The following is a 25846-nucleotide window of genomic DNA, read 5'->3' on the forward strand; positions in this document are numbered from 1 at the left end:
TCCCAACCGTTTAGTGAGGTCATACCTGCCAGTCCATGGACATCACCAATATAAAAATGTCTCAAAATGCAAATTCCATACTACCTACAAAGTGTTGGCAGTATCAACAGAATTACCTAAACTGCAATTATCGGTATTCATTCTGTGTTCCTCTCTGTTCTAAGTAAGCTGCATTTCCTGATGGTTCATATGATTTATCTTTACATGTTTTTCTTCAGTAAAGAGTTCTAACTTGTTATACTGGGTACCTATCTGCGTGTACAGACCACTCTGCTCCATCACAGAGCAGTAAAACAGACATAAAATAAACCAGCTCTCAAAATTTCATCCTAGGTTTCTCAATGGATCAAAAATGTACTATTCTCCTTTCAGAATGTCTATATTCCACTGAGACAGTTTCTTATAGTGAGTCTACATGCTGCACTTTCACTCCCTATAGTCCAAGAGATTTATATCATGGCCCTAATTTCCATTTTCTGAGCCTGATCCACTTAATACTTAAGCCTTATACAAATGCTAGATAACAACCACCTCTCCTGAGAATCTAAGGCCCCATTCACACTTGCGTTTTGGCAAGTAAGGCCCCATTCACACTTGCGTTTTGGCAAGTAAACGGACCGGATCCTGATCGGATCCTGACCTGATCCTGATCAGAACCGTACAGTTCCGATCCGGATCCGGTCCGTTTGTATCAGGCATGCATCAGGCTGCCATCTGGATCCGTGGGCAAAAAATAGTTAAATTTAAATAAAAAAATGTTGGGGTCAGCAGAAGGTGCACCTGGTGCACCTGTAGAATCAGGTTCCTCCGCTGTAGGCCTCACCTCCACCTCCGACATTCTGCCAAACAGCTCCAGCACCTCTGTCACTGCTGCTCCACTCCAGACATGCTTGGCCCATGTGTCCCCATCCGAAATGGCCGCTTGGATATGCATAGGAAGTGGGGTAGAACATCAGGTTTTTGTAGGCAGTGTGTTCTGTGCATTCCGTTTCCCATTGGTTTCTGTGTTCCGAATGGTGCTGTCAGGCTCAGGTCCGGCTCCGGTCCGGGTGCGTGGGCCGGAGATCCGGACACAAAAAATAGCGCATGTTGGAAAAGAGTCCGGAGTCCGGATCCGATCCGGCTCCGGTACGTACGGAACGTACGTATGTGAACGTCCGCATAGCCTTTGCATTGCTATGCGGAACGTACGTTCCGTTTGTACAGTATGTGGTCCGGATCAGATCCGGAAAATCCGGATAGCGAACGCTAATGTGAACCGGGGCTAATGGCCCCAGATTCGTTTCGAAGCATTGGCCTGTAATCATCTCAGCCAAGCGCTGGCCGAGAGCACCGTTCTACCCACCCACCCAGCCTGCTGTGTGACGTACTTTGTGCACTGCTCTGTCGTCCCTCCTGCACAGCAACAGAACGCATCATTAGCATCCATCTGTACAGCTTTGGCCCTGCAATGTCGCTCGAGAGATCCCTGCCGGGCCACATGCCTCGTACATGTGCATGAGGCTTTCGTACTATGCCGCAACCTGGAATAATTAGCAACTCATTGACCATCTCTGTGCTACAGTTGGGGTCTCCTGGTCTGCCTCCTGTGACTACAAATGTAACCTTCATATGTAAAAACAAGGATTCTCATGGATTCTATAATGCCAGCATTCTGAGAAATGGTGTCTGGCATTTAATTTTCTTTCAACTTTGCATAACAACTGATTAATGTGTCCAGCAGTTGCAGCATAAGAAGGAGAGAAAACATGATGTGTGTAGTTTCAACCACATTTGGTCCCTGATAAAAGCCATTTGCACACCACTTTTTCCCCCATGTACGGCTTATATTTGTTTATTCTGATCACTGTTCGAACATGCTTTAAGTTTTCATTAGAGATTTAAGCCCCAATTATTTTGCCATAGTCCTTTTCAGTTCCATCTCCTTTGTACTGATTATTTACAGTTCCCACTCCTTCTCCTCTAGATTTTCTCAAACATGGATTCAGCACTCCTAATAGTAGTAGATACATATATAATGATGGTCATGTCTCATGGAGAATTCAAGGAGAAGCATGTGATTTATTTGATCAGCTGACAGATTTGCAAAGCTTTAATTCGTTGTGATCACATCCTGCTTTAGCACAGGATCATGACTAGCAAATCAGAGACTTACATCTCTATCACCTGACCAAAGCTTCTCCATGAGGTCTCCTAGACATGACCACCACAAACTACATAGCAGGTGAGCAGAATTAGGTATATAGATTAAAAATGGCTAGGAGAAGACAGAGTAGACTGATAATTAAGAATTTAAACTACCCTACTGACCCTTGCTTGAAATGGCACCATGCCTCACAGTTGGAGAACCGCAATTTGCCAATTACAGCTAACATTTTCAAGAAATATAGCCACATACAAGTATGAAAAAGTCTAAACAAAAAAAAAAAAAAAAACGGAAAAAAAAAACAAAACCCTAAAGACTGAGCATATCTCTAGCATGATGTAGAACTACACATATCACATAAGCATAAGATAATAAAAGTATATCTTTCAGCATGCATGTTATAAATATCACTTACCTTTGAGGACTGATGGTGGGGTCTAAAACAGCCAACCTCCAGAGGACCACCATTTCATCACACATGCTGGCACATGCATGAGCAGCAACTTCTGACTGCCCGTTGCTGCGACCAGTATGACCACTAGCGCTGCTGTGAGAGGCTGAAGTGCGCACGTTGTACCACCAGCCTGTAATCTGCAGACACAGAGAGGAATCACACAAGTTATAATGACCAAATTATAGAACCAGTTACCATTTGGCTCCATTTCACTTTGGAGTGCTTCAAATGTTGGACAGCTATGGATAGACAGTTAACTACTACTACACTTAACTGTACACAGTGAAGGTATTTAACATTCTGGCTTCAAAAGCCATGGAAATGCTAACAGCTATGGTATGTTCAGGATATTGCTAAAGGCTTCTGCTGAAAACTAAAATAAAACAAATACAATGGCTAGAAATGTAGTTATCGTACTTCTTCCTTCACTTTTATATAGTGTTTACACTTAAACTTCAGTTTTCCTTGGCAGTTAAAGGGTATGCCAATATAACCTCACACCCTGCTGGAATGGATCTCCACCTTTCTGCACTACAGAGCTGGAGGCAGAGCGGAGTCTCTGGGATGGACAAAACATAATAACAGAGCAGCAAAAATTCCACAACATAATCGGCCTGAAAATAAAATATTTATCAGCATGCCGCTCTGACACATCACATGAGGGTTTGCTTTAGGACTATAGACTGAAAAATGAATAAAAACAAAATAGTAAAAGAACCTCGGCTTCAAAGTACAGTACAGCTGTATTGTAAATACTATTCTCAACAGCATTAAGAAACTTAACTGACCACAAAACAAATCAACATTTGCAGTAATGCATATTTTTGACAGGCAAAAGCATTTCAGCTCCACCCTCAATTAACCACTTAACGACCAACGTCAGCCGATAAGCAGACGCAGGTCGCATTGGTGCTTCCATGGAGCGGCCGTTCCATGTCAGTTCACGGAGGGTGTCGCCGTGAACAGCCTGCGACCCTCCGATCGCGGCTCGCAGGGTAAATGTAAAACACGTGGGGAAGAAATCCCCGGTGTTTACATCGTACAGCGCGTACGGCGCAGCAGCGCCGTAAAAGATATCGGCGATCTCCGGCCTCTGATTGGCCGAGGATCGCTGGCATCTGATAGGCTGAAGCCTAGGGGAAGGAGGGGAGGGACGGAAAGAGAGGTGGGCCCGATATCGCTGCGGAGGGGGGCTTTGAGGAGCCCCCGCAACACGCAGGTAGCCGGCGGCGATCAGACCCCCCCAGCAGGACATCCCCCTAGTGAGGAAAAAAAAGGGGGGGGGGGGGGGGGGAAGTCTGATCGCCCTGCTGCAAATACGATCTGTGCTGGAGAGCCCACCCAGCACAGATCGTTCCAAAATAGCCCGTTCCTTAACTGGTTAAAGGACAGAAAGCTCAAAAAAATAAATAAAAATTCATTTTTAACCACTTCAGCACTCGGTCGTGTTTCACTTTATGCATCCAAGCAATTTTCACCTCCCATTCATTCGCCTATAACTTTATCACTGCGTATCCCAATGAACTGATCTAGATCATGTTTTTTCCGCCACCAATTAGGCTTTCTTTGGGTGGTACATTTTGGTACATAGGGGAAAAAAACGGAAAAAAATCATTATTTTTCAGTTTTTGGCCATTATAGTTTTAAAATAGTACATGCCTCCAGAATTAAAACCCACGTATTGTATTTGCCTAATAGTCCCGGGTATTACAACGTTTTTATTTGGAAATAAAAATGCATTTTTTCCGTTTTGCATCCATCACTATTTACAAGCTTATAATAAATAAAAATTTAAAAAAATAGAAATATTTCATCTTTACATGGATATTTAAAAAGTTTAGACCCTTAGGTAAATATTTGTTTTTTTTTTATTGTAATGTTTTTGTTTTTTTAATTAAACATTTTATTTGGGTATTTTTGGGAGGCTGGGATGTAAATAATAATTTTTTTATGTAAATACGTGTTTATTTATTTTTTTAAATGTAGATGTAGTTTTACTTTTTGGCCACAAGACGGTAACGATGAGTTTGTTTACATTACGTCACTCTAAAACGCAACATGTACGCTTAGACGTAAGAGGCAGAAAGAGCGAGGCTTCCGAGAGAAGCCGTCGCTTTTTCTGCCGGGGAAAGGGATCAATGATCGGGCACCATGTCCCGATTCACTGATTCCCTGGCTAACGAACCGCGGCCCGGGGATTGGGCGCGGGAGTGCACATGCAGCCTTTTGGACGCATATTCTACAAACACAAACCGAAATGGGGGTACCAGGGAATAGAAAAACACCGGTGTCTAGAAAGACATGCCCTATAGGTACATAGAAAGTATTATACACTTTATTATAACAGATTAAAAGTCATTAAAATTGACCACCATTATGTACTGGTGTGTCTCCAGTGAACACCCTCGGTCTGAGAATGCAAACCTCCACTGTGGGGGTCCTGGCTGATCCCCCTCCACTATAGGATGCTAAGTGGGGTGTAGCTATCCCACGGGTGGGTTGCTAAGTTTCACTGGATTGTGGTGAATGGGGCCAGAGTGTGGCTACATGATACATAGTATGCATTACAGTTGCAGGCACCTCAGCTTATAGTGGTCCCCATCCACAGCAAATAGAGAGGCAAATTCACAATAGTGTTACAAAACGTGCAGAGTGCTGTGCATAACCCTTAATGAGATCACATTTCACCTAAACTGCTTCATCAGAAGGTGCTATACATATATACAAAAGTGCTATACAACATACACATCCCACTAATTACAAAATTACAAGTTGCCCCCATAGTCTAGCCCCAGTCAGAGCTGTGTGCGCCATGTTAGGCTGCCCTATATGTACTAAAGAGGACAGGAAGGGGCCGGAGTTCCGGGCTCCATGACACGCCCACCAATTGGAAGGGCAGTGTAGTCTGATAGACATATTATACCCCAAGTAGGGGTATCAAATAATAATACATATTGCCTGCCAGGCTACCCCTGTAAAATTGGGGAGATCCAGGCTTAAAAAAGTCATCCCCACTTCAGATACGAGTGGGAGACGCGGAATGCGTTCCAGCGGCTTCTGGTAAGGCGGGAAGTGCGTTCCACTGACGTCACTTCCTCCGTCAATTCACCATTGGGAAGCATGGTAAAATACACGTCACGTCAATGGGTGCGATGAAAACGGCGCATCCCGTCCCCCAGATAGTGACGTCTAGTGGTGGGCGGATGTTGACCAATCCGCCGCATCGTTCCACGTCCTAACGTCCCCGCCCACCGTTGCCATAGCAGCCTAGCGAAACCATGGAGAAAGCAAACATCGCGATTACGTGCAATGTAAACTAAGGAACTGTAAATCAGGGTATAACTCATATCAATGGCACAACAAATGTATAAAAGAATGGGGGGGCGAGCGGAGACCATCCTGATAGTTAGGCACATACAGATACGAGGTGTATCTCACGTGTGGTGTCATATGATAGCTTTACATATCCACACTTAAAGGGACAGAAAAGAAGAAGGGGGGGTGACACAGGAGGACACTGTAGGGCGGGGCTAAATCATGTGCATATATATTTGAACATGCACATGTAAGTCCCTCCAAAGTTATAGAACTATGGAACATACTGAAAATATGTATGGAGGGAGACTGATGTGCCTACACGATTTATACTAGAGGCACAATCAATGGATATAAACCAGGGGACACTGTGATAATCTACCATCATACTAGTGGTTCACACTGGACATCATAAAAAAACATGCTAAGTTAAAATCCTCATTCAGCCCCTTTGGGGCAATGGTGTCCAGTCGAAATATCCATTGGGATTCAATCTGAGTGAGTTTTTGATCAAAATTGCCCCCTCTAAAGTCTCTCTTCCACGACTGTATCCCCCAAAAAGTGATATCAAAACGTTTTGCCCCATGTACCCCATTCATGTGGCGGGCAATTTATGTTTTATGTCACCAATGTGTTCAATAACACGATCTTTCAGTTGGCCTGTGGTCTTCCCCAAATACCATAAGTTACATGGGCATTTTGCTTCATATACTACTCCTTTGGTGTCGCAATTAATAAACAATTTCACACTAAATGTTCTGCCATTTGATGGCGCCGTGAAATTTTTGGTGGTAGGCATGTGGGTACAGGCTTTACATTTGCCACACTTGAATGAGCCCATCGGCTTGGATGGTAGCCAGGTTTCTCTGGGGCTAGTAAATGGGGCAAAAGTAGTGTGAACAAGTATATCCCTTAGATTAGAAGCATGCCTATATGTGATTGCTGGATTGTCAGGTAGGTATTTAAATAGATCTTTGTCCTTTTGAAGGATTGGCCAGTAATGTCGCACGATCTTAAATATCTTATGTGAATCATCAGTGAATGTGCCAATTAGACGGGGTATCTTTACTTCTCTCCCCTGTGTATTTTTTGTTCTCTCTGTTCTCCCATGTCTATCCACTAGAGTCTCCTCACGGGGAGTCTCCCTAGCTCGTCTGTGTGCACGTTCAATAACATGATCAGGGAAACCTCTCTGTCTAAAGCGTTGGCTTAAAAGACCACATTCTCTATTAAAAGATTCAGTCGTCGAACAGTTTCTTGTTGCTCTGAGAAACTTTCCCACTGGGATGCTCTTACGTAAAGAACTGGGGTGGGAGCTTTCCCATTTCAATAAAGCTTTGTGGATGTGGGTTTACAATAAATTTCCGTCTGTATTTTGCCTTGTTCGATCGTTATCTTGAGATCCAAGAAATTGATCATAGCTGTCTTAACTTCATACGTAAAATGCATACAGATCTGATTGGAGTTAAGAATTTCCACGAAGTCTACAAATACTTGTCTGGGGCCATCCCACAAAATAATAACGTCGTCTATGAATCTTCCCCAGTATAGGACATGAGATGTAAAGAAGACCAAATCCTCAGAAAATACACGACAATCCTCCCACCAGCCAAGGAACAGATTTGCATATGAGGGGGGCACATGCCGTCCCCATTGCACTGCCCCTGAGCTGGTGGTAAAAACGCCACCCAAACAAAAACACATTGTGTGTGAGAATGAATTCAAGAGTAATGAGAAGTTGGATGTGCAAATCCAGGTGTTGACCCCTGGTTCTCAAGAAATAATTTACTGCTGCGATACCCAAGTTATGTTCAATATTACTGTAGAGAGACTCCACATCAAGGCTGGCTAGCAAAGTAGTAGGGGGTACCTCTACATCCTGCAATTTAGTAAGCAAGTGTTTGGTATCTCTAAGGCAGTGTTTGCACGACCTAGTGGACAGTGCCGTGCGCAGCAGGCTATGGGGGGGGGGGGGGGGAGGGGGCGGCTGCATAGCTAGCATAGTTGCCCCAGTGTAGGAGGGAGTTTAGTTGCCTCAGTATAGCTAGTATAGTGCCCCCAGTATAGCCAGTATAGTGCCCCAGTATAGCCAGAATAGTGCCCCAGTATAGCCAGAATAGTGCCCCAGTATAGCTAGTATAGTGCCCCAGTATAGCCAGAATAGTGCCCCAGTATAGCCAGAATAGTGCCCCAGTATAGCCAGAATAGTGCCCCAGTATAGTGCCCCAGTATAGCCAGTATAGTCCCCCAGTATAGCCAGAATAGTGCCCCAGTATAGCCAGTATAGTGCCCCCAGTATAGCCAGTATAGTGCCCCCAGTATAGCCAGTATAGTGCCCCAGTATAGCCAGAATAGTGCCCCAGTATAGCCAGAATAGTGCCCCAGTATAGCCAGAATAGTGCCCCAGTATAGCCAGAATAGTGCCCCAGTATAGCCAGTATAGAGTGCCCCAGTATAGCCAGAATAGTGCCCCAGTATAGCCAGTATAGTGCCCCAGTATAGCTAGTATAGTGCCCCAGAATAGTGCCCCAGTATAGCCAGTATAGCGCCCCAGTATAGTGCCCCAGTATAGCTAGTATAGTGCCCCAGTATGGGTAGGTGGTGCCCCCCGCCCGTCCCCGCCGCTGTTATTACCTTAACAGCTGCCGCTCTCCACTCTCCAGCGCATGTGTTTATTCAAGGCAAGCAGCGTATCTCCCGGCTGCTCTGTGTGACGCGCAGGAAGCAGGACAGCGGCTTCCTGTAGCGGCGATATGTATCGGCGTTACTATGGTAACCGAGCCCTGCTTCCTGCGCGTCACACAGAGCAGCCGGGAGATACGCTGCTTGCCTTGAATAAACACATGCGCTGGAGAGGGGAGAGCGGCCGCTGCTAAGGTAATAGCAGCGGCGGCCGCAGGGACGTGCGGGAGGGGGGGGGGGGGGGGGACGGCACACCAGGCAACATGCCGCGGCACACTAGTGTGCCGCGGCACACTGGTTGAAAAACTATGCTCTAAAGTAAGAGGAAAAGGCTTCCACAAAAGGTCTCAGAAACCCATCTACATATTTGCTGGTTTCGTCAGTCAGGTTCCCACATCCGGAAACAATGGGTCTGCCCGGGGGTGGTAAAATTTCTTTATGTATCTTAGGTAGAGCATAAAAGACAGCCAACCTCAGAAATTTAGTGGAACCCTCCAACCGTGTATAGTCTGTGACATCTAGATAGCCCCTGTCTACTGCATCTTTTAGTATTTTTCAAAGGCTCTCACAATGTGATTTCGTGGGATTACTCTGAATAACTGCATATTGATCCTCATTTCTGAGAATCCTAAGGCACATCTGCTCATACATGTCCCTATCCATGACCACAACATTACCCCCCTTGTCAGCTGGTTTTATTATAAGGTGGTCGTTCTTTTTCAACGTGTTCAATGCTAATCTCTCATCAATGTTCTCCTGTGTCACACAGAGCCCCGCCCTACAGTGTCACCCCCCCCCCCTTCTTTTCTGTCCCCTTACGTGTGGATATGTAAAGCTATCATATGACACCACACATGAGATACACCTCGTATCTGTATGTGCCTAACTATCAGGATTTTCTCCACTCGTCCCCCCATTCTTTTATACATTTGTTGTGCCGTTGATATGAGTTATACCCTGATTGACAGATCCTTTGTTTACATTGCACGTAATCGCAATGTTTGCTCTCTCCATGGTTTCGCTAGGCTGCTATGGCAATGGTGGGTGGGGACGTTAGGACGTGGAACGATGCGGCGGTTTGGTCGTATCCGCCCACCACTAGACGTCACTATCTGGGGTACGGGATGCACCGTTTTCGTCGCACCCGTCGACGTGATGTGCATTTTACCACGCTTCCCAATGGTGAATTGACGGAGGAAGTGACGTCGGTGGATGCACTCCCCGCCTTACCAGAAGCTGCTGGAACGCATCCCGCGTCTCCCACTCGTATCTGGAGTGGGGATGACGCTTTTAAGCCTGGATCTCCCCAATTTTGCAGGGGTAGCCTGGCAGGCAATATGCATTATTATATGATACCCCTACTTAGGGTATAATATGTTGATCAGACTACACTGCCCTTCCAATTGGTGGGCGTGTCATGGAGCCCGGAACTCCGGTCCCTTGCTGTCCTCTTTAGTACATATAGGGCAGCCTAACACGGCGCACACAGCTCTGACTGGGGCTAGACTATGGGGGGCAATTTGTAATTTTGTAATTAGTGGGATGTGTATCTTGTATAGCACTTTTGTATATATGTATAGCACCTTCTGATGAAGCAGTTTAGGTCAAATGTGATCTCATTAAAGGTTATGTACAGCACTATGCACGTTTTGTAACACGATTGTGAATTTGCCTCTCTATTTGCGGTGAATTGGGACCACTATAAGCTGAGGTGCCTGCAACTGTAATGCATACTATGTATCATATGTAGCCACACACTGGCCCCATTCACCCCAATCATTGAAACTTAGCAACCCACCCGTGGGATAGCTACACCCCACTTAGCATCCTATAGTGGAGGGGGATCAGCCAGGACCGCCACAGTGGAGGGTTGCATTCTCAGACCGAGGGTGTTCACTGGAGACACACCAGTACATAATGGTGGTCAATTTTAATGACCTTTAATCTGTTATAATAAAGTGTATAATACTTTCTATGTACCTATAGGGCATGTCTTTCTAGACACCAGTGTTTGTGGACGCATATTATACGTCCAAAAGGTCAAAGTAGTTAAATTACATACATATAAATGTACATTTCTTCCAGAGCAAAATGCACTATAAATTATTTTTTTTCTTACATCTCGGTTATTTACAGGTGGTGAAAAGCTGACAGATCAGTCAGGTTTTGGACTAGTCAATCTCTTCATAGGGAGATTCTCATTAATTTACAAAAAAAACTTTTCAGTTACTGAACTGCAGTTGCTTAGTTCAACTGCCAAACTAGTGTTAGTAGGGAAGCTCACCGTCAGATCCTTTCCAGGCGCACATTAAAGCTTCATGTGTTTATTTTAAATATTTTTACTCAGTACAGGTTCTCTTTCAGAGGATGCTAGTTCAAAGTGAAACGTCGTCAGGCCGTGCATCCTACGGCGCCCACCTTGACACCCCTTCACTGCTGGATGTGATAAGTATCATCCTTTTGTTTTTTTTAATGTTGTTACATCGGATGTCATTTTTTGATCTAATGAGGCAATAAACACTCCAAGTAGTGCCAAGAAATTCTGGAATCTTGTTGTTGTACTTTTGTAAAGAATGAAATAATACAGAAAATCTCCGATGAGAAGATGGCTCTCCAAAGTCCCATCTGTAAGCTTTTTACTAACGACCGTGAGTGACAGCAACTTTGGAAAAAGTAATTTACACTGCATTTTACATTGGGAGAATTGTACATTTTACATGTAGTTATTATAAATGACAATTTTTCACGTTATCAGTCCTTTAACTACTTGCTGCATGCCGTGCAGTATATTCACGGCCCTTTAAAAAAGACAGGATGCAGCAGGGCCGTGAAAACAAGTCTGCAGCGGCATGCAGCCGCCGCTCGCTCCCGTTCGCGCGTGCGCGCGCACCGCCGTTACCGCCGCTTAGAGGGGAAGTTAATGAATGGGACCGCAGGTCCCATTCATAAATCTAAGTCCCCGATTCAAAGAATACCAGCGTCTACGAGACGCCGGCATTCATTGTATCTTCCTGTGTTACACAGCCACGGATTACTTCCGATTCACGTGCTTACGTACGTGAATCGGAAATGACGACTGAGGACATCTTGTGGCCAAATAGTATATTGCACCAAAATTGCATTTTATTTAATAAAAATCCCCACACTGACTGATATAATTAACTATTTCCCTCCCACACCCTCCCATAATACCCAAACTTTTTTTTTTATTTATAAAAGGGGGAAAAAAAATTTCATCAAAAAAAAAAAATATAAGTAGTTACCTTAGGGACTGAACTTTTTAAAAATTTATGTCAAGGCAGTATATTACAATTAATTTTTAATTTATGGGCTTGTAATTAGTGATGGACGCAAAATTGAAAAAATGCACCTTTATTTCCAAATGAAATATTGGCGCCATACATTGTACTAGGGACATTTTTTGAACGTTGCAATAACCGGGACAAAAGGGCACATAAAATGTGTGGCTTTTATCCACAGTAGAATGTTTTATTTTAACACTATAATGGTCAAAAACGGAAAAATAATGCATTTTATAATTTTATTTTCTTATTATTCATGTTAAAATGCATTTAGGATAAAATAATTCTTGGCATACTGTACACCCAAAGAAAGCCTAATTGGTGGCAAGAAAAACAAGATATAGATCATTACGCTGTGATTAGTAGTGATTAAGTTATTGGTAAAAGAAAGGGAGGAGCGCTGACAGGTGAAAATTGCTCTGGTCCACAAGAGGAAAAATGCCTCAGGTGTCAAGTGGTTAAATCCTGAGCAGTAGAAAAACCCTCCATCTAAGCTACCTATGAAACCTGTTTTGATAGTTTACAAATACAGTATTACCCTACTCAATGCTGGCCATAAACACATCAAAATATCACAATGTGATCATTTTATCTAATCAACCTGAAAATATCCACAAAACAAATGTAAGAAAGATATAAAGCCTCGGGTTGATAATTTACTTATATCTGAGTGATAATCTATCATCTTTAATTGGTCAGTCTTAAGATTTCAGTCCAATGTGCCCTAAACACAAAGCACCTTATCAACTTGATTGTTTCACAGTTACATTGCATTCCAACGTAGCCTAATCTCTCACAAAAACTGGAACCCTCGCCATGAAAAATAATTTTCAATAATATTAGGAAAATATATGTAATGGGTACGCAAGATGTCTTCTTTTCATTTCCCATAAGAGCAGTAGTTGATTTTCAGAACCAGGAGATCAGATCACAACCATTATGGGAACCGACAACTGCTAATCTGGACAGGAATTCCATGATGTATTCTCTTAAGTAGCAAGGTTTACATAAAAGACAGGTTTGTGAACAGAATACCAGAAATCCTTTCAGGTAACTATTAATACATAATTATACCAGTAATAGCATTCAGGTAGTATTAAATGCCAATATGCTTTCTGGTACATGGCCCATACCTGCTCATAAGTTAAACACTGGTCTGTGAGGATCTCAAGTAAAGGGGCAGCATTGGTGTCACGTCTCTTGAACATCTCACGAACAATTGACAAAAGGTTCCAGATGCCTTCTGGTTCCCGTCCTCGCAAGGGGCGCAGGAGACAGGCCCATTCTGCTGCAGCAGGAGGCTCAGTGGAAGAGAGGTACATAGAATTCACATCACTGTGGCAGGTGGGATAAATAAAAACAAGTTTAACAATTATGTGTTCAAGAGGGTACTGTGACTACCACAGATAATGTTAACAGTATCAGGCTGCACAAGTCATTCACAGACAAGCAATAATAAAAGTCAGCAACTGTGGTTTACATGGTAAAGGGAATGTCAACCAGCAGTCAGTGGAGAAAACCCTATTCACTGCTACATCAGCATATATTCGACCAGTTTGATAGTTGTATGTCTACTATGGATACTGCAACCTATCTATTTTGGAGGAGCGTCTTATGTCACTAATAAGATCAATGTGGGAGTGAAGGTCACTGTTGCTTAGGTCACATGAGATTCTGCACTGAGCTCATTCCTTTGTATCTTTTTGCTTTCTTCTGCATTTTGATGTCTGACTTCAACCCCTTGAGGCGAGGTTACAAAAATAAAGCAAAGAGTTGCCCAATAGAGATAAACTAGTTAGAAAAAAAAATGATGTACAGGAGAAAAAACTCAGTCAGATGACCCTCAAATTCCCATTTACTGGTCTCTGCTGGCCGAATTGTAAAATAAAGTCTAACGCTTCTTTTTGCTGTACAAATGTCAGAGGGTAATTATTTCTCGCTAATTATTTTAGATGTTCTATTGGGGTACTCCATGCATTGTTATCGAGTGCCAGTTGACCCTTGGCACTCCAAAGATTATATGCGAAATACAATCTCTGCATCCCCATCTTGAGAAGGTTATGGATATGAATAGTTATTTCTCCCCTGAAGAGTGCTACCACCTGAGACCAAGATCAGAAACAGCAGAGGAACAGTCCAAAGCAAATCTCCCCAAAGTTCCTAGTGGTTATTATAATGATTTATAGTGCAATATCATTCCCTGGGGCGTGCAGAGTCAGAGGTAGGTGTACATAAAACTACAGGCATTGGGATACATACAAATACAGATATTGGTAAATAATACAGAAATGGTAGACTGTGTAATAGTAGCAGTGATAAATGTATAGTGCCCTGCCAAGGCCAGGTTTGTCTCCTTGCATGATGTTAGAAGGACAACTGAAGCAAGAGAGATATGGAGGCTGCCATATTTATTTCCTTTTCAGTAATACCAGTTGCCTGGTTATCCTGCTTTTCCTCTGCCTAAATTACTTTTAGCCATAGCCCCTGAACAAGCATGCAAAAGGTCGTTTGACATTATCAGATCTGGCAAGATTAGCTAGCTGCATGTATTTTTCAGACACTACTGCAGCCAAATAGATCAGTAGGGCTGCCAAGCAGCTGGTATTATATAAAAGGAAATAAATATGGCAGCTTCCATACACTTCTCACTACTGTTGTCCTTTAAAGGGACACTGAAGGGAAAAAAAATGTAGGATATCATGAATTGGTTGTGTAGTAGGGGTAATTACTAGAAAATTGGTAGCAAAAAAAAAAAAATATATTCTCATATTTTTATTTTCAGTTATACAGCTTTTTTTTTTTTTTTTTATAATATTGCATCATTCTCTAATGTGTGCATACAATTTACAAATTACTCAGCATTCTAAATGTTTTTATAGAACAGGCAGTGAACTTTTGACCTGTCCTGAACTATTCTAGGCAAAAGAAAAACACAATACAGCTGAGATAACTTAATCAGAAGTCAGAGCTCTCTGTGACTTTCAAAGTCATAGAACTCAATGGCTATTTGCATAGATAACAACTGGAGTTTCTTAACTCTTCCTGTACTGGAAACAAACGTTAAGGTCCGTACACACGCCGGACTGGAGGCAACGACGGGTCCGTCGTCACCTCCCGCTGGGTGGGCATTCCAACGGCAGTCCAGCGTGTGTACGCACTGTCGGCAGACTGATACGGCAGTTTCTGAGCGATCCACCCAGCGGATCGCTCAGAAACGGCCGTATCAGTCCGCCGACAGTGCGTACACACGCCGGACTGTCGTTGGAACGCCCACCCAGCGGGAGGTGACGACGGACCCGTCGTTGCCTCCAGTCCGGCGTGTGTACGGGCCTTTAGACTTATGTATCTGTTCCCATACACCTAACGATTTTCCCGATATACGGCCGATTCGATCACAGTGATCGAATTGGCTGTGAAAACGCTGCGCACACCGCTGACAGAACGATCGATTTCCATCCGAAATCGATCGTTCCCGTTGATCCGTCCGTGCGGAAGATTTTTCTCGATCGCCGGCGGGTCGGGAGTGCGTCGATAGCGGTGTTCGAATGCCCAACGACCGACGCAATACAGCGGGTATACATTACCTGTTCCGGCCGGCGCGAGTCCCCTGGTCCCTGCTGTCTTCTCCGTGCTGGTCTGGTCTCCGGTATGCTTCACTTGTACCTGCCCGGCAGTAGAGGGCGCTCTAGGAAGAAGTGAAGCATGCCGGAGACCAGACCAGAGCAGAAAAGAATACAGCAGAGACCTGGGGAGTCGCGCCGGCGGAGCAGGTAATGTATGCGGGGGGGGGGGGGGGGGCTGGCAGCACCACCACCACAAATTGTGAATGGTTGCAGGCTGAAATCGGTTCACAATCTGTTTGCAGTAAGGCAGCCATACGATCCCTCTCTGATCAGATTCGATCAGAGAAGGATCTATCTGTTGGTCGAATCTGATGGCAAATCGACCAGTGTATGGCCACCTTTAGCTGTACTACACATACAAATCATATCATCATTTTTTTTTTCGCTTCTGTGTCTCTAAGATTCTTAAAGGGGAACTTCAGCCTAAACAAACATACTGTCATTACGTTACATTAGTTATGTTAATTAGAATAGATAGGTAATATAATCTCTTACCCACCCTGTTTTAAAAGAACAGGCAAATGTTTGTGATTCATGGGGGCTGCCATCTTTGTCATGGGGGCAGCCATCTTTTTGGTTGAAAGGAGGTGACAGGGAGCAGGAGACACAGTTCCAACTGTCCTGTGTCCTGATTACCCCTCCCAGCTGCACACGCTAGGCTTCAAATGTCAAATTCAAAATGTAAAAAAAAAAAAAAAAAAAAAAAAAAAACTGCACCAAAACAGCAGAACGAGAACAACAACATCAGAAATCCCATCATGCTTTGCACAGCATCAGGGGAAAGATGCCCGGGCAGTTTTCTTCTGTGCAGCTAAAAATGAGGCTTGTATAAGAGAAACAAAGTTTTGATGCTGTGAAACTGTTAAAGAAACACCAGGCCTTTTCAGTGCTGCTGTGTCGATTTTTAGTCTGGAGGTTCCCATTAAGCAATTTTAGTAGAATGAGTAGAATTTTAAGAAACCAAGAAACAACAGACAAAGCATAAATCATTTCAGATGTTTCCTGAAAAATCATCTTTGAGTACCTTCATTTCCAATTTACAGACATTCCTGAAGTGAGCACAAGGACATTATTGTGTGCTGTATTTGTTGATTGATACACTGAACACACTAATTTTTTTTTTTAACCAAACAATGTTTACTTACCGTAGTATTTTGGGACTCTGGTTCCAATAAAGCACTTCCTGCAGCACTTGCAAAACAGTGGAATCCTCTGTACAGGCATCCCTGGTACTAAGGGCACTCCTCTCTTACACTCTTAACAGCCATACTGCAGTGTACTTCGGCTGTGAGAGGGAGTGGCAGCTGTACTTCATTTTTTTAGATTATACGTTTTGGATTGTGCATTTTTCCCAGGTTGATGTACATATATATTTATCGTGATATTTGGCTCAGTTGCACTTTCTGACCATTTGCAGAACAGTTTTTGTTTTTATTTGTTGGACACGTCCCTAAAAAAGTATTACATTATAATAAACACAGTCAGTGTACAGATTTAATTTGATTAGCCATGGCTGTCTGGTTTATATGAATATAGTCTTGTCTTGAAGGTATGCAGAGAAAAGTTGCGTCAGTTCTTGAGCGCTCCAAGAATTGAAAACATGGTGCTTTGCGATTCATAAATTGAGCAGTTTTTATGAAATTAGTTGCAGTGGGCCCTGGGAATACACCCCTAGAATTGTTTTATAACTTTATAGAACAACAATAGCGGATTTACATTACCTGAAAACAACAGGTGAAGGTCCACAAAACTTATGAAGCGTCTTTTTGATATTATCGCTCAAAGTGGATTCATCCAGGTACCAAGTGCTCTGGTCAGAGGCAGAAGGTCCTGCAGTGGGATCTGTAATAGACAGGGTAAGTTATGTTTTCAAATTGGTGGTCAACAATGCCAGAGAAGTATTAAAACCTTCACTTCATCCCCTCCCCTTATCAAGCTACAATGTGCTGTTCTTTATTACTTGTGACTGCATACTTGGTAACCTTGTTATGTCCCGTTTTACTATGTGTACAAAGCACTGTCCCTTTTGGGACTTTTCTCCTGCTGTTTTGTTATCTTTTTCCTTTTATTATTAATAAAAACTTTTGAGACTAAAACCTTCACTTCATATTGGATCCATACCAATAAGCTTTGTCACATGTTGGATTATGTGTTCAGCTACAATTATGTTAACTAAGAGTGCATTCACACAATGTGCTTCACAATACACCCATGATATAATGTGCGTGTAAGGCAACATGTGTTACATGTGTCATTTTGAAGCCTGGCGATGCCCATACAAATTGTGTGGTTTTGCACACACAATGCAATGCAGAGATGTGAGCACTACCATACAGTTGTATAGGCAGCATGTTAACATGCACCAATGTGTTGCATTATTGCCTAACACTGCATGCATTGTGTGTACGAGCCCTTAATCAAACCTCACCAGTGTTACTGCCAATGATACTAACAAATGCAAGCAGACTCCTGGAAATAGTAGGGTTATATCAGTAAAGAGCAGTGCAATTATGGTCTCCTCTAAACTGTAACTATGGCACCTTTATTACATTTCATAGCTTTGTTTTTATGTGTTTTTTTTAGCCTTGAATGGCTTTTATGCACACTGTTTTGTACACCAGACAGATCTTTTCAATAAAGCTTTGAATGTATAAAAAAATAATAATAATAAAATAAATAAATAAATAAATGGTCTCCTCCAAAAGCTACACAGAGGAAACACCAATACAAACTACAGTACAGATAAAAGTGAGAATCATGGGTACCTGGCGCTCCACACACTGTGTTAATGGCAGTTGACTGTGAAGATAGCAACTCATCCAGAAGACGCTGAGCGGTGGGAAGAATCTGAACCAAGACATGATCAGATGAGATAAGACACTTCATACATTAACAAGGCTGTCCATTTGTACTGGTAGACAATAACATTTTATCAAAGTACAACAGCCAAGCAAGCTATGTTAATTGAACACCAGAATACCCACTTGTTGAGGCAGCTCACTGATGAGATACTGTGCAAACTTTTGAAGCTGATCTCTCTGAAGTCGAGATAAGGATTCTGAAACGGGGGCTCGTAAACAGACAGCAGATGCCTGCAGGGAGAAGAAAAATAATCTGTATAAATTACATGCAGGAAATAAGTTCAACTGGCATCATTCAAACATGGGTAGTAGAGCAATGAAAATGTGGCAAAAGAGATCATTTAGATCATTAAAAGATTGCATAGATTACAATAAACAGACCAAAGGAAAAAGAAAACGTCAATTTTGTAGTACCATAATAACTATTTTTTAAAAAAGCGTTATTAGCATTGCTTGGATCACAGGAATCACTCAGAGCACAGTATAAGTAAACAAGACCTAGAATTTGCCAATTTTTCAAATTCTTTCACATCCTAAAAATGACATAAATAGGAAGCTTTATCTTCCTCTTCCTTTGTCAAAAATGGGTTAATTTGTAAATAGTTTACACAATTCTTCCTCATTGATTGGGCTTCCAGATCTTTGCAGCCAATGCACACTATCCTTGCTCTAATTTGGGGTGATGATGTTGCAAACAGCACACTTGGTTAGAGCTTGTTCACACTGTGTGCGTTTGAGTTTTTTAGCGCTGTCGATTTTTAAAAACGTTGATCTCTGTGAGTGTTCTAACATGAGCGATGAACTTTCTTTCCGAGCCCAAACGCGGGTCTTGCACCATTTCCTGAGTGTTTGTGCTTCAATGCAAGGTATAGGAAAATTGCAAAGAACTTGAAAAACGGCTTTGCAAAGCGATTTGCTGAGTGCTTTTGAAAGAAAATACATTGTAATTATTCAGTTCCAGGTCAAAGAGTTCACTTCCTGATTGTCTTCAGGAAGATAATCTCAACTCACTGGACAAAATAGCTTTGAAAAGCGCTTAAAGGGAACCTTAACTGAGAGGGATATAGAGGTTTCCTTTTAAACAATACCAGCTGCTTGGCAGTCCTGCTGATCTCTTTGGCTGCAATAGTGGCTGAATCACACACTTGAAACAAGCATGTAGCTAATCCAGCCTGACTTCAGTCAGAGCACCTGATCTGCATGCTTGTTGAGGAGCTGTGCCTAAAAGTATTAGAGAAACAGGATCAGCAGGAGAATCAGGCAATTGGTATTTTAAAAGGAAAAATCCATATCCTTCTCAGTTTAAGTTCCCTGTAAAGCGCAAATCAATCTGAAAGTGCAGAGAAAAGCGCTTTAAAGGATACCCGAACTGAAATGTGACATGATGAGATAGACATGTGTATGTACAGTGCCTAGCACACAAATAACTATGCTGTGTTCTTTTTTTTCTTTCTCTGCCTGAAAGAGTTAAATATAAGGTATGCAAGTGGCTGACTCAGTCCTGACTCAGACAGGAAGTGACTACAGTGTGACCCTCACTGATAAGAAATTCTAACTATAAAACACTTTCCTAGCAGAAAATGGCTTCTGAGAGCAAGAAAGAGGTAAAAAAGGGGGAATTTCTTATCAGTGGGGGACACACTGTAGTCACTTCCTGTCTGAGTCAGGACTGAGTCAGCCACTTACATACCTGACATTTAACTCTTTCAGGCAGAGAAAGAAAAAAAGGAACACAGCATAGTTATGTGTGTGCTAGGCACTGTACATACACACGTCTATCTCGTTATGTCACGTTTCAGTTCGGGTATCCTTTAAAAAAAAAAAAAAAAAAAAAAATTCGCTCACAAAAGCGCTCAGCGCTTGCGATTTATAATGTGAATAGGGCCTTACTGCTCGCCTAGCATACTTAGTAGTTACAATTGGGCATTATTTAAGAGCAGCCCTGACAGCACAGCACTCACAAGAATAATCTGTGGTGACTGGAAATTCCCGAAGACAAACTGGCCAGGAAACAATTATTAAATCAAATTAACCAGTTTCTCATATGAGTAAGAAAGCCAAAGCCTCCCTAAACTGTCAGTTTCAAGCAAGTTAGATCTTGCCAAATTCAAGAGTTCTAGCTCATATCTAATACTAGTATCTAGGTTTTTTCTCATCTTTATAAAACGCTATGGTACTCAATGACTAAGTCCAGTTTCCAGTTTATCTTTACTCTTTAATATTTATTAGATATCTTACATTTACAAACTGCAGTTTAAGATTAACTCCAATTTAGTATAAAAATATATTTATGCCATCACTGCACAAAACACTTGACATTACTGAATGAAGCTTAAAAGGACAATTGTAGCGAGAAGAATATGGAGGCTGCCATATTTATTTCCTTCTACACAATACCAGTTGCGAGGCAACCCTGCTGATCTATTTGGCTGCAGTAGTGTCTGAATAACACCAGAAACCAGCATGCTGCTAATCTTGTCAGATCTGACAATAATGTCAGAAACACCTGATCTGCTGCATGCTTGTTCAGGGGCTGTGGCTAAAAGGATTAGGCCCCGTTTCCACTATCGCGAATCCGCATGCGTCTTGCGTATGCGGATTCGCATAGACAATATAAGTGAATGGGCCTGTTTCCACTTATGCGTCTGCGGGAGCGTTTTATTGTGCAGAGAAAATCTGCACGGAACACCCTGCAGAATTCGCCTGCATGTGGAATGCAGGCGAATCGCACACAATGTATTTAATAGGGAAATCGCATGCGTTTTCCCCATGCGTTTTTTGCCGCGAATTCGCATAGGTACCAATGTAAATTCACACAGGCAGTGACATGGTTAAAATCGCATATACCCTCACCTATGCGAATTCGCATGCGAATTCGCGGCAAAAAACGCATGCGGAATCGCATCTGCATGCGATTTCATCAGCGGTGGAATCCAGGCGATTCTGCACCGCAATAGTGGAAACGAGCCCTTAGAGGCAGAGGAGCAGCAGGGTAACTGGTATTGCTTAGAAGGAAATAAATATGGCAGCCTCCATATAACTCTTGTTACAGTTGTCCTTTAAAACTTCTATCCAAAGCTGCTATACATTTTGTTGAAAGCTAGGGCAATAGTACTTCGCTTGATGTAAAAGATATATAGGCTCCAATTCAATTCACTTTTTCTCCCAAAAAATTTTTAAGTGATATTTTCACATCTTATGCATAAAATGCCTTTCAGGCCACCAGCAAGGGGGAAAAATCAGAATAACTTTGACAACAGTACTTTTTCACCTACTTTTTGGTAGGTTTTCAATTGCTATACACGTGTGTATCCCATTTTTATGTATTGGAACAAAACAAAAATGCAGGAAATAAAGCAAAATGACCAAAATGCCACATCAAACCTGCAAAAATCCTGGCGAAATAAAGCAAAATGACAAAATTATTGGCACCCTTAATTTAATATTTGGTTACACACTCTGGAAAAAATAACTGAAATCAGTTGCTTCCTATAGTCATCAATAAGGTTCTTACACCGCTCACCCGGGAATTTTGGACCACTCTTGCTTTGCAATCTGCTCTTGGTCTTTCTTATTGGGAGGGTGCCTTTTCTCAACAGTAATTTTAAGATCTCTCCACAGGCGTTCAATGGGATTTAGATCTAGACTCATTGTTGACCACTTCAGAACTCTCCAGTGCTTGGTTGCCATCAATTTCTGGGTGCTTTTTGACGTATGTTTTGGGTCATTATCCTGCTGGAAGACACAAGGTCTCGGATGCAAACTGACACTGGGCTCTAATAGTGCGACCCAAAATCCTTTGGTAATCCTCATATTTCATGATGCCTTGCACACATTCAAGGAACCCAATGCCAGAGGCAGCAAAACAACCCCAAAACACCATTGCACCTCCACTATATTTCACTGTATGTATTGTTTTTGTTTCTGTGTATGCCTCATTCCGTTTTCAGTAAACAGTAGAATGATGGGCTTTTCCGAAAAGCTCTATCTTGGTCTCATCTGTCCACAAGACATTTTCCCAGATGGATTTTGGCTTACTCGAGTACATTTTGACAAAATTTAGTCTTGCTTTTTTATGTCTCTGTTTCAGCAGTGGGGTCCTCTTGGGTCTCCTGCCACAGCGCTTAATTTCATTGTCAACGTATAGTTTGGCTGACACTGATGCTCCCTGAGCCTGCAGGACAGCTTGAATGTCTTTGGAATTTGTTTGGGGCTGGTGATCCATTATCTGGACTATACTGCACTGCAACCTTTCATCATTTATTCTCTCCCAACCACACCCAGGGAGATTAACAAATTCAGGACCATAAGCTAATGGTGTGTACACACTTGAAAGATTAATGAAGGATCTTATGCTGGGGATACACGGTACGTTTCTGTACCGTGTATCGACCAGCTGATCCGGACAGCTGATAATATTCAGCTGGCCCGATCAAGCCGCTAGACGCCCGCCCGATCCCCGCCGGCGGACAATGGCAGGAAATCAAGCGCCGGCGGGGACGAGTGGTAATCGATCCGCGGGGACGCGGCTGGGGTCGATCCGGCGGCTAATCGGCCGCCAGATCGACCCATGTATTCCCAGCATTAGACCAATTTTACCCCCTTCCATGTAGTATGAGAGCCATACTCTACACCAGAGGTGCCCACACTTTTTCGGCTTGTGAGCTACTTTTAAAAATTAGCAAGTCAAAGTGATCTACCTATGTACAATTTTAGGAGCACATTTGTATATACATAATGGAAAATGTAGGGGGGTCGGGATATACCATGAAAGCCATTGCGATCTACCTAATGGGCACCCCTGCTCTACACCGTCCATTCTACTGATCTGAACTCCTCATTAGATACAAATCTTTGCAAGATGCTGCACACAAAGATGCTGTACACACTCAAAATATCAGTATCTGCAAAAGATCTGTTCCTGCAAAATGCATTCATAGTCTATGATATCTGCAGATCCTCACACACCATTTTTGGAGTTGTGTGACATTCTGTGCAATTTGCTTTTTTCCCCTCCTTTTTTTTGATGTGTTCCAAAACACACAAAGGAAATAAACATGTATAGCAAAATGTGTTACTGCAATACTTTTCTATGAGAAATATTTGATTTTCTGGAAAAAATTCTGGGGCACCACCAATTTCAGCCATAACTGTATGTCTGCTCAAATTGAGAAGAAATGTATTGACTTTGCACTGGCACAGCTATGCAGGTTTTAATGCAGTGTCATATTAATTGCATAAGAGGGAGGGAATACGGTGTATCCAAGGGGAAGCTGGTTATTTGTATGCAGCAGTTGGAGTCATTACTCATCTCCATAACAGCTGGCAACGACAAAGCTGAATCATATGCAGGTTCAGAGCAGTGACTAGGAACAACATGCATCAACAGTTTAACAAACTGTATAGGGCAGTTAGTAAAAACATAGAAGGAAAATGAATGTTTTTGTCCTTAAAGTGGATCTGAGATAAACTTTTACTCATTGCATAATTGTGTTCCTTTCATATAGTTTATAGGGCATTCCTCAAGCCAAATACTTTTTTTTGTTTTGTTTTAATACTCTAATTCCCTATAAACTAAACAAGCCTCACTCACAGCTTTTTCACAGTGCCTTGGCACTGTAGCAAAGGCTTATGGGAGCTCAGTCTGGGCAGGAGGAGGAGGAGGTTACTAGCCAGAGATTTCAGGAGGCAGAGGGGAGGAAGGAGGATGAGAGGGGACTGAATTTACACGCAGGCAAGCTGATAGCATCTCCAGCCCTCAGCCTGTGACAGTGTGACAAACAGAACATGGCTGCCCTCATTGTATCACAGGAATAAATAATCATAAACTGTTGAAGCGGTCTGCAGATAGGTATGCTGTGTAAAGTATATAAACTTTAGATAAGATATATAGACAAGTTACTTGTTATAGTTAGTTTTTCATCTCGGATCTGCTTTACGGGAGAATGGAGATACACTTTAATGATGTCCTCCATGCAGACAAGTAAACCTTTTTATATTCTTGTCCAAACTATGGAAATTCATTTTGCAGGGATGCTCAGAGTCTATAGAGGAGTCTCATGTTTTATTCAAGCTCAACCACATCTGCGTACATATGCTTTGATATTAATCTTCCTATGGGGGAACCTGAAAAGGCACTACTCAAAGTGAACCAGAGGTGAGAGTGACATGGAGGCTGCCATATTTCATTCCTTTTCAACAATACCAGTTGCCTAGCAGTACGGCTGATCTTCTGACTAGTGTCTGAGTCACAACCCTGAAACAAACATGTGGCTAATGCAGTCAGACTTGAGCACCTCATCTCCATGTTTGTTCAGGGTCCATGGCGAAAAATATTAGAGGCTGAGGATTAGGAAGACGGAGAGGCATCTTGCTGTGTTTGAAAGGAAATAAATATGGCAGCCTCCATATCACTATCACCTTGGGCCCCTTCAATTTCCATCAGTACAAAGTTGAATTGAAGTTGAAAGCTACTAACATTGTGTATCCTAAAGAGGCAGAGGGCCACAACGTGAGAACACCATTTGGCTCCAGCTCCACAAGTACAGCTGCATGACGTAATTCGGCAGCGGTCAAACATCACGGCTACGTTGTAGGCGCCTTTTGGAGGAAGCATTTGTGGTACCACTGTAGCACTCAAGTGGAAACCTGCAAAAAAGAAGCAGAACTCTTTGAGGTTAAATATCACATATAAAACAAGTTTAAAATGTAACAAATCATCCCATTTAGTACTGTAGTGATAGTGTGATATGGTTTAGAAACATCCATTTATGAAATAAAAAAAAAATCATGGCATGTCATTCCTTATTAAACCCTTCAGGATGGGCCCTGAACAGCAAATGCAAGTTATGTATGGCAGTTGGCCAGGAGAGGGGCTGTAGTAAAAGGCATCACCATGTGTGGTCATGTGACAATCTTTCTGCTTATAAATGCCTTTTCACTGTTATATTGCTGTGTACGGCCAGCAAAAGACAGCAGTGTATCAAGGGACTTCCTAGGAATAACAGTGGCTCTGCTTATCTCCATAGAGGTCCTTTGTTTTCCCCTACACATACTCCTAATCTGTTCTAGCAGGTGTGTAGGACCCATTTAAACTGAGCAACACAATAACAAAACATAACACAGGCAGTTCCATGTGTACCAAGTATTTTATACACTGCATACTTAAAGCATGGGCGTTTCTAGGGGCAGTGGAGGTGGGATGGCGCCCAGGGTGCAGCACCAGAGAGGGGAGCAGCCCGGGCGCAGAGGGAGGAGAAGCTGGGAGTATGCAGAGAGAGCAGAGCGAGAGCAAAGTAACTCACCATCCAGGCCGGGAGAGAGACACGTGATCTGGCTTCCTCGTCAGCGGCCTGGTTTCCATGGCTCCAGTTTAGTGATCATGTGACGTAACTGTGGTTTATGTGATGACTATCGTCGCTGCAGTTACTGGAGTCCTTAAAGGACCCCCGATGTGAACATAA

General features: G+C 42.7%; 1 protein-coding gene across 1 annotated transcript in view; it reads right to left on the reverse strand.

Moving 5' to 3' along the window:
• Positions 1-25026, reverse strand: part of ZSWIM8 (zinc finger SWIM-type containing 8) — a 105358-nt gene extending 80332 nt beyond the window's left edge. The window contains exons 1-6 of the mRNA XM_068258030.1: positions 24862-25026; positions 18507-18614; positions 18288-18369; positions 17244-17364; positions 13033-13234; positions 2562-2737 (exon numbers count right to left, since the gene is read on the reverse strand). Coding sequence (XP_068114131.1) covers positions 2562-2737; positions 13033-13234; positions 17244-17364; positions 18288-18369; positions 18507-18614; positions 24862-24999 — 827 coding nt within the window. The 5' untranslated portion in view covers positions 25000-25026. The remainder of the gene's footprint in view (positions 1-2561; positions 2738-13032; positions 13235-17243; positions 17365-18287; positions 18370-18506; positions 18615-24861) is intronic.
• Between the last annotated feature and the right edge of the window lie 820 nt (positions 25027-25846).

Source organism: Hyperolius riggenbachi, chromosome 10 (genome assembly GCF_040937935.1).
Source record: "Hyperolius riggenbachi isolate aHypRig1 chromosome 10, aHypRig1.pri, whole genome shotgun sequence".
In the NCBI taxonomy this organism is placed as follows: Eukaryota; Metazoa; Chordata; class Amphibia; order Anura; family Hyperoliidae; genus Hyperolius; species Hyperolius riggenbachi.